This window comes from Seriola dumerili, unplaced genomic scaffold (assembly GCF_002260705.1).
Source record: "Seriola dumerili isolate Sdu_G_001 unplaced genomic scaffold, Sdu_1.0 BDQW01000138.1, whole genome shotgun sequence".
Taxonomy (NCBI): Eukaryota; Metazoa; Chordata; class Actinopteri; order Carangiformes; family Carangidae; genus Seriola; species Seriola dumerili.
This window is the reverse complement of record NW_019174393.1, coordinates 19,819,540-19,833,972: the sequence shown is the minus strand read 5'-3', so window position 1 is coordinate 19,833,972 and position 14,433 is coordinate 19,819,540. Positions and strand designations below refer to the sequence as shown.

The 14,433-nt window shown below is 41.5% G+C and overlaps 1 protein-coding gene across 2 annotated transcripts in view; it reads right to left on the bottom strand.

Moving 5' to 3' along the window:
- Positions 1 to 14,433, bottom strand: part of chst11 (carbohydrate sulfotransferase 11) — a 96,094-nt gene that overhangs the window by 17,738 nt on the left and 63,923 nt on the right. For both annotated transcript variants that reach the window (XM_022749712.1, XM_022749711.1), the window contains exon 2: positions 9,179 to 9,264. In XM_022749712.1, the coding sequence (XP_022605433.1) occupies positions 9,179 to 9,264 (86 nt within the window). The remainder of the gene's footprint in view (positions 1 to 9,178; positions 9,265 to 14,433) is intronic.

Sequence of the window (14,433 nt, the reverse complement as noted above, 5' to 3'; positions counted from 1 at the left end):
TGACATTGTTAGGACAATGTATTTTTTCCTCTTCTTCTGTGTTTTATTTGAAGTGTTGATTCATAAGAAGATATATTTTTGAGAATTTCTGGTTTTAAGAACCAAAAACCATCTCAGTGTAGTTTTACATCTCTTCTCTCAGGCTTCTCTCTGGAGCTCTAGTAACAACAGGTCAGTGAACCAATCAGAGCAGAGTGATCCTTTACAATGCAGCAGATTTCAGGTAAACACTCAGAGAAACCAAATCTTGCAAGGTTGGATGGTGGGTCCAGGTGGGTGGGGCTTTGGGCATGGTCGTGGGCAGTGACTGTCTTGTTGTGACATCACAAAGTTCTGACAGCTGGTTTTAAGGCTCAGTTTCTGAACACAGGCTGTGTGCATTTCTCTGTGGACTGAGCGCTTTGATACTTTCACAGTATTAATATAGAACCTAGACCTGCTTTATAATCAAACAACATATGGACATCTACCTTTATACTATATGAACACTATAAGAAACAATGTTGAACTAACTTTTCATATCTTTAACTCAACTTTTAAAATTTTAGTTTAGTTAAGGCTGGTGGGAAACTTTCAAAGCTGAATGAACTTAAATGATTTAACACTATGTCGTTTAATTATACTGTTTTGGTGTGTAAATTTTAATTTTCTGTTAACTCTGTTACTGATGCTGAAACATTTCCTCTGTGTTTGTTTTAAACCACAGAGAACAGCTTCTCCTGCAGAGTGAAAAACAGCAAATTTTAGAAAAACACGAACATAAAATCCAGTGCGGGTGGTCATAATTCTTTCATAATTTCAAGAAAACACACCTGTAATGTCAAGATCAAGACATAATTCTCCTTTGATCATATTGAAAGTAAAAATCTTGTTTATCCATGTTCTCTGTGGCCGTCTGTGATGCACATTCTCTTCTCTCTTCACAGTTTATCTTCTCAGAGAAAAACAGAGCATCATCTCCTCTGAATCCCTTTGTCTCTCTCCTTTCACCTCCTTTCTTCAGCTCTGCTCATAAGCAGCCTCCAGAGATAGACAGAGACAAAAGGAGTAAAGCCTCCTCTAAAACCCTTTGTCTTTAAACCCAGAATGACTTATCCACACACACAGACACACAGACACACACACACACACACACACACACACACACACACACACACACACACACACACACACACACACACACACACACATACACAGTGTACGGCTGTACTGTGGTCTGATGGTTTTACAGCAGAGCAGCGCTCAGACAGCTGCTTTGGCTGCTTTGCTGTGGGTGAAAGGTGTGACAGTTCTTTCAAGTCCATGCCAGTCTCTGCTGCTGTGTTCCTGCATAATCTGGCCCTGGGTGCCCCCAGAGAGGAAGTGTGAGAAAACACACGCGCACACACACACACATGCACACACACACACACACACACACACACACACACACACATGCACACACACCCGACTAATGTGAAGACTGTGTGGCGTTAGCAGATATCTGCAGCCGGTGAAACATCAGGTATCTATTTGAACAGACACTCTCTTCACTGAATACACTCATTTCTGAAAGGCTAAAATGACATCAGGACTGATGACTTCTTCATTTCTCTCAAATTTTCATCTGGAGAAATTCCAACCTTTTCCTGGATGAACACAGTTGACACAATCCAACCTGGGCCTGAAGTCACAGTCTCTAAATTCCCCAGGTTTCCTCCTTTTCACGCCTGATGATCAGGAGCTGTTGGTATCGACTGACAGAAGAATACTATGGATGTCAGGGGACAAAATGTGTTTTGTCCACAGGGATGTGGAAGTAGAACCTCAAATTGAAATGACCCAGTAAAGTTGTTTCAGCATCAGCCCAGTCCTGCGGATGCCTCCTCCCTGGGACAGAACCAGATCACTTGGAATCCCTACTATTACTGCCTGCTGCCATGGCGACCCAAACCCAGATCAGCAGTGGAAGGAACATCACATTGTGATTGGGGAACTCAGGGACCGGTAATTTACCAAAATAATCCCCTGTAAGAGTTTCCAGACCTGGAGCCCCTTTCAGCAGGGAAACACTTTCACATGACAGTTGAACAAGCAATTCATATGAAGTAGCCCAGTTGTCATGGCGATGTAGATGTAAGTCCATACCATCCTTCCCAGCAATTGCAGCGGAGGAGTGAGGATGTGAGGGGACACAGGATGCAATAGCTGACCCCGACCTTCTTCAGTGTATGAATAACAACATGCATGGCTGTAGTCTTTCATGTCCTCTGATCACATGTCAATCATGGCAGGCATTTTAAAAATGAGTGTCTCCTGTTTGTTTCAGCCTGTCTGTAGTCTAGACGACTGCTACGGTTTGTGTTAAATCTTGTTTTAATTGCTCTGGATGTTTTGTGGGTGTAGTTATTCCTTAAAGGTCTCTCGGTTCACAAGTTAAACTCAGCTGAGAATGTTTTCGGCCCATCACTCTCCACTCCGTTCCTCTCATCACTCCACTGTCTCCTCTTAAATAAAGACACAAAATGTCCAGAAGGAAGTTCCTGTCTGACCTCGGTGGGAGCTGAAACAATCTCACAATGAGGTCTGTACAGTAGCTGTTCTTTTCATCACGTCACACAACCTTGTCAACTGTTGTTTCCAAGGTCGAGAAATGAATCAATCTCAAGTTAGAAATGAGAAAGTGTTTCCTGATCTGCTACTTTCATCATTATGCGTTTGTTTAAACAACAACCCTTAAGGAAAGATGGTGATCATGGTTAAAAGAAACAACTCTGACTATAAGATGGACAGGAGACGTACAGGATGCTTTCTATGCACGACTAACCTCCAGTTCATATGTTGAAGTATCTTTGGGCAAGATACTGAACCCCAAATTGCCCCTGATCGATGCACCATCAGTGTGTGAGTTTGTGGGGTGGAGCTGCGCTGTGTATATAGCAAGCACTGTCTGAATGGGTGTGAGAGGGTGAATGAGTGTAAAGCGCCTTGAGTGGTCGTTAAGACTAGAAAAGCTTTATGTAAATGCAATCCATTTTCCATTCCTTACAATGGTTTGTTGTGCAGCTTTATTCCACTTCATACGACAGTCCTACAGTCATTTAAAGACCAGGAGAGGGTCGTGTCAGGAAATGTAAACATAAGTATTTGGGCAAACTACCGATGCTGTGAAGATACAAACACAGAAACAGTGAGCAGGACTCAACTGAATGTAGTTTTCTAGGAAGGCAGACATGAGAACCACAGTGAAATGTGCAGCCTGCTCCACAGAGCTGATCACCACACACAGATCTCGATCTCTCTCCTTCTCTCTCTCTCTCTCTCACCCTCACCTTTGGGGCCCAACAACCACCGGGAATCTTCCTGTGACTCCTGATTAACCACTCGATGCCTGGTATTCGCTGTTGTTAGTGATTCCCAGTATTGCAGCTACTGATCAGACTGAACCCCCCCGATGTTCAGATTAACTGTGGTGCATGCATACATACCACTGTCCATGTACAAGATATGTTTACTATGGTTAAGATGACTGAGGGGGCAGATGGACTGGTGTTATGCCGAGTTTTGCACCACAACAATTCAGGTTTGCTGAGTGATAGTAACTATGGTAACAGCATGATAAGACGTGCTCCATTGTAGTCAGCCAGCTTCAGTTTGCCATTTGCTTAGTGATAGTCCCGCAGCCTCGTACCAACGACCGAATCACAGCCGTGCTGATATTCGGTACACCATCACTCACTCCAGTGTGACTGCTTTTATTCAACAGTTGTACGAGCGCCATGTTAGTGAACAGTAGACAACAACAGATTATGATTTGTTTTTATTTTATAATTTTTTTGGTAATGCTAACACAAATAGTTCTACAACTGCACTGGACTGTTGCTAAGCAACACATAAACATTGTCCTGACCTGTACACAAGCTTGTGCTGAAGTATTCAGGCGCTTTACTTTCATCCAATTCTGACGACCACACATCATTTAATTCAAATGTTATTTCTGGAAATATATCTATGATATATCTAAGATAGATAACGATGGTTAATGTGACGCTAATTAACGGTTAGTTAAAAGTCCCAGTGCTGTTGTACTCTATATCAGCACTCATGGAATGCCTGTCGTCTTGGAGCTAACTGTTGTATAATTTGAAATAAATAAATAAACATTATAAAAACCCTTTCGTCCCGGGGGAAAATCTCTGTTTGTCCCAAACACCATTTTCCATCTCATCCTCTAAAACACAGGTAAACAGTATAACTACATCTGAACACATGAACACATTCTTCCATTACAGTGACACCAGTCCTCACATTAGCCTTGAGTCAGTCACCAGCCTCAGCTCTGGTGTCTCAGTAATGAACAGTGATCCAGGCTGTGGATGGGTAATAATGGAGTCTACATGGCTCTGTGAGCCAGTCTGCGATTACTGCGAGGAAGAGACAAATATTTGCATAAGGAGGAAAGATTATGACTGTTTCAGGTTTCATTCTCTGTAGTTAGATGATATCTGACTGTGTGAGGCCACATCACTTCATTCACTTTGGACGTTACTTGCATTTTGCAAATCAGCTCATTCTGATATTAAAGAAACGAGAGAATCTCTGTCACTGCTCCCTGCCTACTGGACCCTGAGGCCAGAGGTTAAGACGCCTTGACTGGACAATGTGAAAGAGACTTATATTTAGTTTGGAAAAACATTGAATATCAGCTGGTTTAAAGCTGATATTCTGGTGAAACAGGAGTTTTTCACCCTGACGTATTAAAACCAGAGGAGAACCTATAAAAACCTACATTTTTGACTTCATATACCTCAGATCTCAGTATGCAGATTACGAGCTAGTGATTTTGTCAACAAATGAGCATTAATAGCATTGTAGAGTAGAATGTGTTGGGTGTGCATGAACAACCAGTTTACCTTATCCAGACAATCCAGATACAAATGTGTCAGTTAAAGGGGCTGAAATCATTTACTCTAGTTGTGGGTGTGTGTGCTAATTCAGCATACACTATATTCATGCTCAAGTCACAGTAAGAAAGAAAAGTTTTTATTGTGTCTCCAGTTGATTTTAAAATTCTACATGGTGATGAATGAAATATTCTCCTCTATATTTGAACATTCGCCTCACATACAAGGCTAACTTCTACTGATAGACATACAGTTCAGCTGCAGGTTGATGTGTTGAAGTGTGTTTTATTCAGTATTAGTGACTCGTGTTTGATTGTATGACAGACAGATAATAATCCTGAATCACTTGCTTCAAGCCTGAAATAAAAAGCTCATTCACAGCTCAGTACCTGAGAGTTTGCACTTTTGCCACAATTTTAAATTGAAGCTCAGAGAAAATGACTTTGCCATGTTTGAATACTTATGTCAGTGTGATAGTTCTGTTTTTCCCTTTTTAATAAATTTGCAAAAAATCTAAAATTCTGTTTTTGCTTTAGCTTTATGAGTGTAGATTTTTATTTTAGCATAAAACTGCAACTTAACAAAATGTGTCTGAATACTTTCTGAATGCACTGTATATTTACTGTGTATATATATATAGATAGATAGATTCTTTCATCTGTTTGCATGTGTTTTTCTTTAGCTATGTCTTGAGCTCTCAGGGCCAGAGCACTTATCTAAGTAAATATTAATACATGTGATAAAATCAGCATATACTGTGTATATATTTCTGCCATGCCTTACAGTCTCCATTGAACCCTCTTGCCACCCCATGAATATTTCTCTAGATCCAGCCCTGATCCACAGTCTCGTCTGTGGATACGTTTAGGCACCAAAAGCACTTTGGTTAAGGTTTTGGCCGGGTTGCGGTGTTGCTGACTGTTGTTTGCCAAGAAATAGCTCCTGAAGCAGCTGTTTTATTTCTTTAATGCTCACCTTGTTAGCTTCACCTCAACCCCAAACCAAATCAGAAAATGTTCTAACTCTGAACAGCTCTCTCTTGACCACTGACCCCATGCACCCTGCTAAAGCTGCTAAAGTTTACTCTAGCTTCAGTGACACCCCCCTGAGCACACAGAAATATATCAATGGGACTTCACATGAGTGAGGACGTGTGGAAAAATCTTCCACGGAATATTAACCTACAGCAGATCTGTGTGCACCTGGTCTAATCTTAGCTGCCCAGAAAACCAATCAACCCCCCGTGAATACTTTTAAAAGGTGCTCAGTGATAAATGGCCACCAGAGGAAAAGAAACCAGAAAGAAACCAGACAGTAAAAGACAGAGGAGGCCAAGCGGAGGGAATAAAGGACAGTTGGAGGTGTGAGAGAAGAGACAAGCCAGGGTTAGTTGCAGAGGAAAGAGGCAGGCAGACATGACGTGATAGATAGTGAGGAGGACAGTGATGACAGAACAGAAGAGCAGCAGAAACTATCCCATCCATCACTGTGATAGCATCACCTCCAGCAGGGTCCCCTGTCTCACTCTCACTGACAGACTGACTCACACACAGTCTATACATTCACCTTCTGTACGCCCAGGCTTTTCCTCCACCATGCCCCAACATATCCAAAGGTTCGTGAACTACAAAGTGTGCATGCTTTACATCATTTCTGACTGTTTTTAAATGATGAAGTTGTTGAATTGACCTTTGAAGCCTCCACTGGTTTCTGTTCACTTGCATGAGATTGCTAAGCAATGATCAATAAACGTTAAGTTGCTTTACCTTTTGTCTGAATTACATTATCATTACAAACTGGGAAAACTCTCCTCGTTGATACATTCAAGGACACTTGGAGATCTGTACTGGAGAACTTCATTTTTAAAAAAGGAAAACTACAGTTTATGTAGAAGAGAAACAGTAAACCAGCCATCTACTGTCAATGGTGGAAAATCAATTCATCTACTCAAGCACTGTACTTGTATTTTACTTGAATATTTCAATTCTTGCCACTTTATATTTTAACTTCACTACATTTTATTGCAAATATTACTTTTTGTCTCATTTGAAAGATATAGTTACACCTACTTTACAAAACGCAGATGAGTTTATATACAATGTGATGAGCTTTTAAAATGTGAATATGAATAATTCATGAATTGATACAGCACATAAAAACATACATACAAAGTATAATGGCTCCTCAGGTCCCCTCGGCCCACGTCCCCATCGCCAGCCCACCTGCACCTCATTCCCTGATCAGCCTTACAGTACCTACATCAGTTCACCTCCTTTGTTCCTCACCAGAGCGTTATGTCATGTTGCTGTGTGCAGCATGTCTTGGTTCTGGGTCTCTGCCTGTGAATATCTGAACTTGTTCAGCCTGCCCATCTGGTTTTGACCCTTGCCTGTCTCACCATCCTGTAAGCCTTTGTCTGTCTCCCAGTCGGCCATCCTCCGGCCTGCTTCCGGGCGACTTCCTGGGGTATTAGCTGGAGCTATCCAGGGGTCAAGGCTTAAACAGCTTCATATTGATGAATAAATGCAAAGTAATGCATGCAGCCCAACCTCCCTACGCTGAGAATTAATGAACCAAAATCACACATTTACTGCACCCAGCGTTCACTGAGGCTCTATGCTAACAGAAGAACTTGAAAGAAAGCTGCATCACAGGTTCTTTGAAGTTAGCAATCACCCACTCAGTGTCGTTCTTTTGACAACAATCTGAAGTCCTTTCAATACAGCTTAACGTAACACTTAAAAAGCTTCTTTTTAGCCTCAAATCAAAATAGCGTGAGTAGTGATAAATCACAGGTACACTTCTTAAAGATGACAAATAACTTAAGAAATCATTTGGTCACATGGGATGAATTTATATTTACTGATGATGGGACACATCTTATGAATATGGATGTCTTTTAACATTAAATCAGTGCTCTGTGCAGCTTTAATAGCAACAGTTAACAGAGGGTTTCCTGCTAAGAAGGCGAAGACCTTTGTCATCATCACCATCTGATTCTGCTGTCCGCCCTCCACTGTAAACTGACCAGTGAAGAAAAGTCATTAAAACTGAAACACATATATATGCTGTAGATTCATGCAGGTAACCATGTAGTAACAGCTGGTGTCATGCTCTCAGATGGCTGCCAAACTCTTCATATCTAAACTGTGAAATGTTAAATGAAGCTTTGCTGCCTGGAACAGACACTGACACTACAACAACTATCCTGCTCTTCATGGACACAAGTGAGGAATACTACTGCTGATGATTAATACTTTATTTGTTCTTCCCTGTCTATCCTTGAGCGATGCGCAGACTGAAGATGGTTTTATCACCCGGGGCCTGTAACATTCCATGACTGCACAAGATCATTATGTTAATGCTGTCCTCTGGAGTTGGGACGGTCACTGCTGTCACTACCAGGTTGACATTCAGACACTGACACATATTCTGGTCAGAGGAGACTGAGCAACAATATCTGTTTAGGAATCAGAGCGCTAAAAGAAAACCTAGGAAATCTAAAAACAGTGTGCTTACACACTTTTAAAAAAAAAACTGCTAAACTGAAGTGGGGGTCAGTGCCTCTGAGGTATGTGTTGGGTCTGACCTCTGACAGCTGGGTCAGGAACCCATACACAAATGTAACACACATATATTGAATTTCCATATATGAAATAAATGTATGTGAACATATAAAATAAAAACATGTATGTAAAAATTATAAATGAAACCAATTATAAATTGGAACAATTTCATATATTGACATATATGTCCAGCCCATACAAATGTGTATGTTTATGTATATATGCTTATACTGTAGACATACTGTATGTTACATAAATATATATATCCATCCCAAAGCCTGTTCATATATGTTGACATTATACACAGTAGGGTCCAATAGTCTGAGACCACTTTAACAAAATGTGAAGATGTTTAAAGTTAATGCGAAATTAATAATAAAATATAAACATATAGGATTTTTATATTATGTTGTTTTAATAAACTTGCATATATAAATTAAATATAAATCATTAACAAATATTTTGATGATGTGTTATAGTATATAAAAATTCATCATAGATATTTTTAATATATGTACACATAATAATATACACACATTTTACTATGGGTGTTTCATAAATGAAAAATAAAGATATATGAAACAGAGGATACTATATACTGTATGTGATAAAAAGATGAGAATATATGGCAACATCACTCTTTACATAGGGACATATATGCCATATATTACATTTCTGTATGGGCAGCACACAAGAACAGACGCCAGTCAAAAGAGTCACATTTCCTACCTGTGTGGGGTTGTAGAGCTCCTGCAGGGCGTTGCGGGACCCTTTCCTACAGCAGCCGTCCACCATGAAGGGGTTCCTCCGCATGACTGCAAGGTAGATGAGACAACAATGAGAACTGAGGACACTCTTTTTGTTGGATAGGACAGTGAAGAGAGACAGGAAAAAGAGAGAGCAGGGGAGCAAAGAGTTGAACTCAGGTCGCCACAAGAAGCGAGGACTCTCAGACAAACCAAAGGAGAAGGAGTTGTGATTTTTATTTTGGAAATACTGTACATGTTGTAGTGATGTATACCAAATATCTCCAACCATAGTAAGCAGTAATTTTCATTTGGCTTTTGCCTCTGCCTCCTTTCCGTTGAGCAGATTTCAGTATCTTTAACCTGAGGAAGAACCACAGATCTGCATCACTGCTTCATATCGCCGAGTTTTATCATGTATAATCAGTGGAGTCAGTCCTTCACTCTGCTTAATCCTCATGACTGATGCAAGAGTGAAATCCTTCTACTCTTTGTTTTGTTGTGGACCCCCTGGACACCTCCTAAAGGAGGCCTCTTTGGGAATCATTGCTTTAAATCACCAACTGCTGCAAGTAGGAGGCAGAAAGCTAAAGGGATAAATAATGAGAGCAGTGACTATATGCCAAGGGCAAAGCCACAGTTCAGTGTTTGTTTGGCTGAATCTCAACTCTTTACAGAACTCGATACAGAGCAGTAGCTGCTGGCAGTGGCTCAGTGGGAGCAGCCAGCGAAACACTACCCCGCCAACACACTCTCTCCAATTACTCTGGATGGAAAAGTGCTGAAGGACAGCGTAGGAGGGACAGCGAAGAAAATGAAGCGTGAGGAAAACAGCCAAGGATTTAATGTCAGTTTATTCCACATGTCATCTGCCTCATGTTCATGAATGAACATGTGTTGACACAGATGATGCATATTCACACTTATACTTGAGTTACAGTGCATCACATCACATATAATTAAGACAATACAACAATATGAACAACAACTCATAGCTGCTGATACACAGTTGCGCATATTTCATTTTGTAACCTTATTGTTGTGAGCAGTTTTTTACTGATGACTCGATACATCGATGAGCACATGAACAGGAAATAATTGATTAAAAGTAATTTTCAATTGATGTGATTGATTAATCTAAAAGAAATAAAACATTGTTGGTAGTGATGATCGTAAACGGAGCATCTGTGGCTTCTGGACAGAACATTCATTCATTTGAAAGATGTCAACTGGAAAATTTTGATGAATAAGTTTCACCATTTTCTGACATTTTCAAGGCTCAAAAAAAACAGATGAACAGTGATGGAAAGAATAGTTGGTTGCAGCTAGAGCCACAGCCACCTTTTACATTCTACAGTTAAAAAAGTATTTTTCATGGAGCATGGACCCAGATCTAGACCTTTGTGATGCTCAATTTTGCAGGACTGTAACTGCCGCTAATATTTTACCAAGGCTACATAATCCTGTGAATTATGGAGAGTTCTAATGTCACCCCTGTTAGCTGCTGTTCCCCTGGAGTTTGTTACTGCAGGCATCTGTTCATTCATCAAGCGTTTCCTTCATCAGCGTTTCCACCATATTCTCAGTGCAAACTCGTCACACACAGACATCGGTCAGGAGCCCTTGGTGTTTTAACGCACTTGGTATAGATAAATTGTGATTTTTCAACATGCATCAAAAAGAAACACAAAACCACCACAAAGAAATAAAAAACAACCACAGAGATAAACAAAACAACCACAAAGAGACACAAAACAACCACAAAGAGACATAAAACAACCAAAAACAGACGCAAAATCACCACAAAGTGAGGTAAAAACGACCACCAAGCGATGCAAAGTGACTACAGAGACTCGATTGACTACATAAAGATCCAAAATGACTTCAAAGAAACACAACTACAAGAAGATGCAAAACCACCACAAACTAGAAAAAACAAGGTTGTTTGCCTCCAACAACCAGTTAAGTTGCAGGAAATATGCCCACAATCTCCTCCTCTGTTCCTTAGTTGAATAACGGCCAAGTGTTCAGATCGTTATGATGTCATTGTGAAGTGGAACTTTGACCTTTTGGATATAAAATGTCATCACATCATCATTTTATCCTGTAAGACATTTATGATAAATGATGTCATAATTTGTGTAAGAATTCTTGAGATATGACCAAAAATGGACTGCACTTTTTGGCTTAACACTTTTCTTGTCTTATCAACCAATCAGAGCGCTTGACCATACTTCCCTCACACATTAATACATTACACACATACACACACTGGAACATCAACCAGGGGCTATTTGGGGTTCAGTATCTTTGACACATGGGCTGGAGGAGACGGGGATCGTCAATGACATTCTGATTTGTGGACAACCTGACCTAACGCCTGAGCCAGGGGTTAGATCAGGTTGCCACAGCTGACCCTCATAAAGGCGTGTTTTGTCAGTGATCTTGACCTCGACCTTTAACAACTTCTTCTAATCTCTTCTAATCAGTTCATCCTTGAGTCCAAGTGAATGTTTGTGCCAGATAAAATTCCCTCTGGATGTTCCTGATAAATCGTGAGAGTGGGAAGGACAGAGGGATAACTGATCGAAACGATCCCTCTAGCCGTGGTTGTCACAGGCGCGGAGGCAGAAGAAAAGCAAAATATTATGTGCTTCTATCTGCTCTGTGTGTTTGCCTACACTGTGCAGTGGGAGTAGTAAAGGATGCAAATGTGCGCATCTGCTCTGTAAAGCATTGAGCATCAGAATCCACCTTTACATCGACACACCTGCTGGAGAGCTGAACCATGTATGTAGAAACGTGTTGTCTACAAACACATAAATCAGCATGATGAGGATGTTCTCTGTGGTTCTCTGGATTTTCATCTATTATTTCTGAGGTATTTCAGCCTATTTTCTGCTGCTGTAGTGGTCAAAGGATTCGTCTCCTCTCCCTCTCACTTCAGAGGTACATCAAAGCACAGAGGAGGATTCACGTGTCTCAGCAGGCTGTTGATTTTTTCAAATCCTGGTTAAAAATTGAAGAATGGAGTGTGGAGGGGTTGGCGTTGACCACAGATATACCCGGTATCCCTGTATGTGAACTGTAATTCCTCTATTGGCCCAAACCAGATCCACTGACAGAGCCCCAGGGAGCGTGCTGAGCGCTTGTTAGTGTAATGAGCCCCAACAGACAGCCGTGACCTTCAAACAGAGAGGGGAGGATAGAGAGAGGGAAGGGATGCGTTTACACTTTCAATACACACATTCCTGTAAATGCACGATTAACCACAAACACACACACACACACACACACACACACACACACACACACGAGCATGATTGATAACCTTGTTGCTATAGCTGGTCTTAAATAATGCAGTACAGCTCTCCGTTCTACTGTGGACGATGTATACGGGCAATTACTGTATTCTCAGAGGAGGAGCGCTCTCGGTGCAATAATAAAATGTACTTTCTAGGCTTGCTCATGTTAAAACACATATACACACTCATGCACACGCATGCACACACTTCCACTCCAGAACAGTGGTGAATACTGTGGACGAGGACCTGAAGTGGAGCTCATGGTTAATGAAGATTCACTCCTGGTGTGAGTGACTGCACCACATAGCACCGATGGGCCACAGAGCTGTGGTGATGTCCGTTAGCACCGGAGAGACTGTCGCTAATGACGACGGTCGCCAAAATAAATCAGGTTGACAGTCTGGCTCCTGATGACCGATTTCATTCGATGTATAACCAGCAAACACCCACCCAGTCAACAGGAACAGAAAGTCACCCCAAAGTCCACCCCCCCAACACCTGGCTCTTTGGTTGGTGGGAATTGAGCTGTAACTATGGAAACCGCTGCCCTTCACCATCCTCTCACCTGCAGCAGCTGGCTGGACTCCTCAGGGATGAATCAGGTAAGGTCATGGGAAAGCGGAACTTTTTCATTTCGTCAGTGCTGACAGAGCTCTGATGAACATGTACATGTTTGATGTTACAGCCAGCAGTGCATGTTCAATAATGAATGACCAAGTGTCTTTAGAGGAGAAACAGGTGCTGGGACTGAACACAGAACGCTATACTGCAGCCAGAAAATCCAAGGTTTCAGCGAAAGGAGGAAGCCAGGGTAGAGGAGGTGTGGGGAAAACGAGCTGAAGCCACTGTAGATGATACACCAGCTGATAATACAAACACAGTCTCTTATATTCCCTTTTTAATCTTCAATAGTTTTAGTCCCTAATGTCTGGTTTAGGAGGTTGGATCTTTTCTCACTGTAGTCGTATCTTCCCTGCTTCCCTCTCATTTTCTCCCTGCACAGGAGCATGATGGGATTGTGTGTGTGAGACAGGCAGCTGCCCTGCAGGGCAAAGTTCAAATAAACACAGTTTGACCTGTAAGAAGATTGTGCTGTTGAAACCAATCACACCTGAGAGATGTTTTAGAGGCAGTGGGGCATATAGGGTATTTATGTGTCTTTTCCCGCTCACTAGTAGCTATGAGTTATTTTATAGACTGTATATGCACTTTATTTTGTATCTTTATAGACACACCCCTGTTCAATGTAACGCATTTCAGGCATGAGAGAAACAATGTCTATATAAGCTGTTGGCTTGCACCCAGAGAATATCAGTTACACTGCTGCAGACCAACCAAATCGCTGCTCCTTTTCCTTTATTCTTTCAGAATAAAACCAATGTCCCTTTTCTTAAAATATTTTCATTCTGAGTCTGGTCTGATTAAATCAGTAACGTCTGATTTCTACAAGAAATGATGTTAAAATGATGTTGCATCAACCTACAGAGAATTATCAGCTCATTCTGCAGCTCCCTTCAGCTTTACTGAGCTTTCTGAGTTTCAGCTGAGTGTTTATCTGTTTACTGTTTGGTTCACTCCCACTGTTCTCATGGCATTGTGTTTGGATGCAGCATCCAGATGTTTTCAGAGAAACATCTGTAAAACGTGCCACTGTGCACTACCTGCTCAGCAGCAAACAGCAGACAGACAGCGTCAGAGAGAAGCTGGTGAACATAGCAGAGCCTCATAGGAGCCTGTGGAGACCAAACACAGAGCTAAAAGAGAGGGAATAGTGGACTTAAGCCCTGCTCAGACCTGTTCAGACCTGCTCAGACCTGTTCAGACCTGCTCAGACCTGCTCAGACCTGCTCAGACCTGCTCAGACCTGCTCAGACCTGTTCAGACCTGTTCAGACCTGCTCAGACCCATTCAGACCCATTCAGACCTGCTTATA